At 33.2% G+C, this 2500-nt stretch overlaps 1 protein-coding gene across 1 annotated transcript in view; it reads right to left on the bottom strand.

The window, feature by feature from the left end:
• The window catches only part of LOC122265549 (Tyrosine-protein kinase Src42A), a 42601-nt gene that overhangs the window by 15674 nt on the left and 24427 nt on the right, over positions 1-2500 (bottom strand). The window contains exons 5-7 of the mRNA XM_043034919.2: positions 988-1156; positions 364-522; positions 1-99 (exon numbers count right to left, since the gene is read on the bottom strand). The exon at positions 1-99 is cut by the window's left edge and continues 80 nt beyond it. Coding sequence (XP_042890853.1) covers positions 1-99; positions 364-522; positions 988-1156 — 427 coding nt within the window. The remainder of the gene's footprint in view (positions 100-363; positions 523-987; positions 1157-2500) is intronic.

Here is a 2500-nt window from a genome sequence, read left to right as displayed (position 1 = left end):
CACGGTGGATATAATTCTGTGACTCTAAGTAGGCCATACCTGCAGCAATCTGTGCTGCCATATCAATGAGGTTGTTTAGCTTCAACCCTCTTCCTTTACCTGTAAAAGAAATACATTATCAGAACACTGAAGCAATTTGAAGATGATAACATTAACTCGTATGAAAAGGCAAATTCAAGAACTGAAACATAGTATAAACATTTTAAAAAATGGGCAAGCCCTTAACATACTCAGTAAGGAAGATGAAACTACACTTAAATAATCAGTAATCAGTCTTCAATACGGAGATAGAAACAGTAACAAAGAATGAATGTTAGTAATGACTGTGACAATAACAAGTGGTACCTCATACACTGCACTCACCCTGAAGATACTCAAGGAGAGAGCCATTCTTCATAAGCTCTGTAATAATATAAATTGGTTCTTCTAGAGTGCACACTGCATACAGCTGGATCAATTTCTGGTGACGCAATTTCTTCATTATTTGGGCTTCTGACAAAAAGTCCTTAGGATCCATTGTACCTGAGAACAAATGTTGTGAAATTAAAAGTCATATACTTAGTGTACATTTCAATAGGTAATTACAGGACTGTTGAGCATGGGCACATGATAAATTTGCATCACTTTCTCGCAGACCACAATTTCCTTACTGTCAATTCATAGAAAAAAATTAAACCAAGCATATTTGCTTTAACAATTATAAACCTACTTATGAAAAGTGAGTTGGAGGGCCATTCATCACAATATTTTCCATAGAGAGTTATAATATATAAAATTTGCGACTGGATAATGCAAGAAACTTCTCAAAATACCTTCCACAAGTATAGTTAAATCTACAATTTATATTTGGACAATGGAAGCAATTAATCACCACCTTTACTTCCATCACTATAATCATTTCTATTACCTATACCTAGGTTATATAACCTATAGTCCATTGCACTTCTCCTTTAACAAAAGCAACACAAAATAAAGAAAACAACTTACCAGGCTTGAGGGTTTTGATTGCCACAGGTGTTGTGTTGTTCCAGAGGCCTTCCCAGACCTCTCCAAACTGTCCATGTCCCAACTTGCGAACAAACTTGAGAGAAGAGCGGTCGATCTCCCACTGATCTCTAGTGTTGTGGGACAGTCCTGCAGTAACTGGTTTCTCAATCTGTAAATCAGATGGCTGTTTATGAATCTACTCTTTGTGAAAGTTAAATACAAATTTTACTCTAACTTTTGTGCATAATATATAATTTTTTAATTGAAAAATAAAGACACTAATAGGTTGACTGACAACTGTGTATTCTACACAGAGAAAAAATAAATAAATAAAAATTATTGTATTGAATTTTCAAATTTCTACAAATCAAGTGGAGTGTGCAGGTAATTAAAAGTCAATAACGTTGCAGAATATACTATTTTTTAGTTCACTTTTGCAAAATACTAAGACACTATAATTATGTCTGAGATCCTTTCAACAAAATATTATTGAAAATCAATTTCCATGTCAATATAAAAAAATATATATATATAAGCTGGCATTTAACTGCATAAATTTATTGGTTAAGCAGTGTAGCATGTAATGCATAGATATCACTTCTGCATAATATTACATGTAAAGCTCCAAATACTAGGTTAAAAATCTGTTTTTATTGACACATTATCTTAAACTAATTCAAGACATTCTAAAATGCTGGCTATCTTGTGTAACCATATGCAACTTTGAAATCAATATCAGTTCTCATTTGATTTCCATTTCTCATTGCACTAACATCATGGCAAAATTATAGAGTATTTGGCAGTAACACCTTTAAATAACAGTACAAGACAAGTTTACCACACATGTAGTATGCTACATTAAAAAGTTAACTGATCATTCACTGACAACTAATTCTCTATTTAGCCCATTGGATATATTATTCATCATCATTCTTTACAATCATTACAAGAACTACTGACTGAAGAATTTAAAGTGAAAATGTTCCTGGTGCAGTTGCACAAGACCAAACTGCAACTGCTTTCCATCACAGTCTACTCCCATCTGAAATTTTGGCGTAACAGCAACAAGCAGCAATAGACATTAAGGCAATAACATGGGAAAAAAAAAGAGTGCGTGCAATACTGTCACAGGACCCTCTTGCACCTGTGCAAACACATGCTTGGTTGGGGTATTGGTGGCTAGCTTACACCAGTCTCTCTGTACAGCAGTTTTGTCAATGCAGGGAACAGTTATCACTATGCATATTTCTATTTCAAAATAATTAATAACCAAAGAGAAAATAAAAATTATAGGAATCATAATAATCATAATCATAATAAGAGGACCATGCAAGGGGTTAAGAAAACCAACATCCTTCAACTTACAGCCTGCTTTTCCATTTGATGTTAGGAGGGGGGACAGATGAAAGAGAGGAAAGCATTTAGAAATTTCTAAATAAAAATCATAACAATAATTAAAAAAAAAAAAAAAATCATAATAAATAAACAGATACAATGAAATTGTTACACAAAC

Source organism: Penaeus japonicus, unplaced genomic scaffold, assembly GCF_977035675.1.
Source record: "Penaeus japonicus unplaced genomic scaffold, GWHDUDI00000001_assembly GWHDUDI00000030, whole genome shotgun sequence".
NCBI classification, from domain to species: domain Eukaryota; kingdom Metazoa; phylum Arthropoda; class Malacostraca; order Decapoda; family Penaeidae; genus Penaeus; species Penaeus japonicus.
The sequence above is the reverse complement of the archived record's forward strand: the minus strand, read 5'-3'. Positions and strand labels throughout refer to the sequence as shown.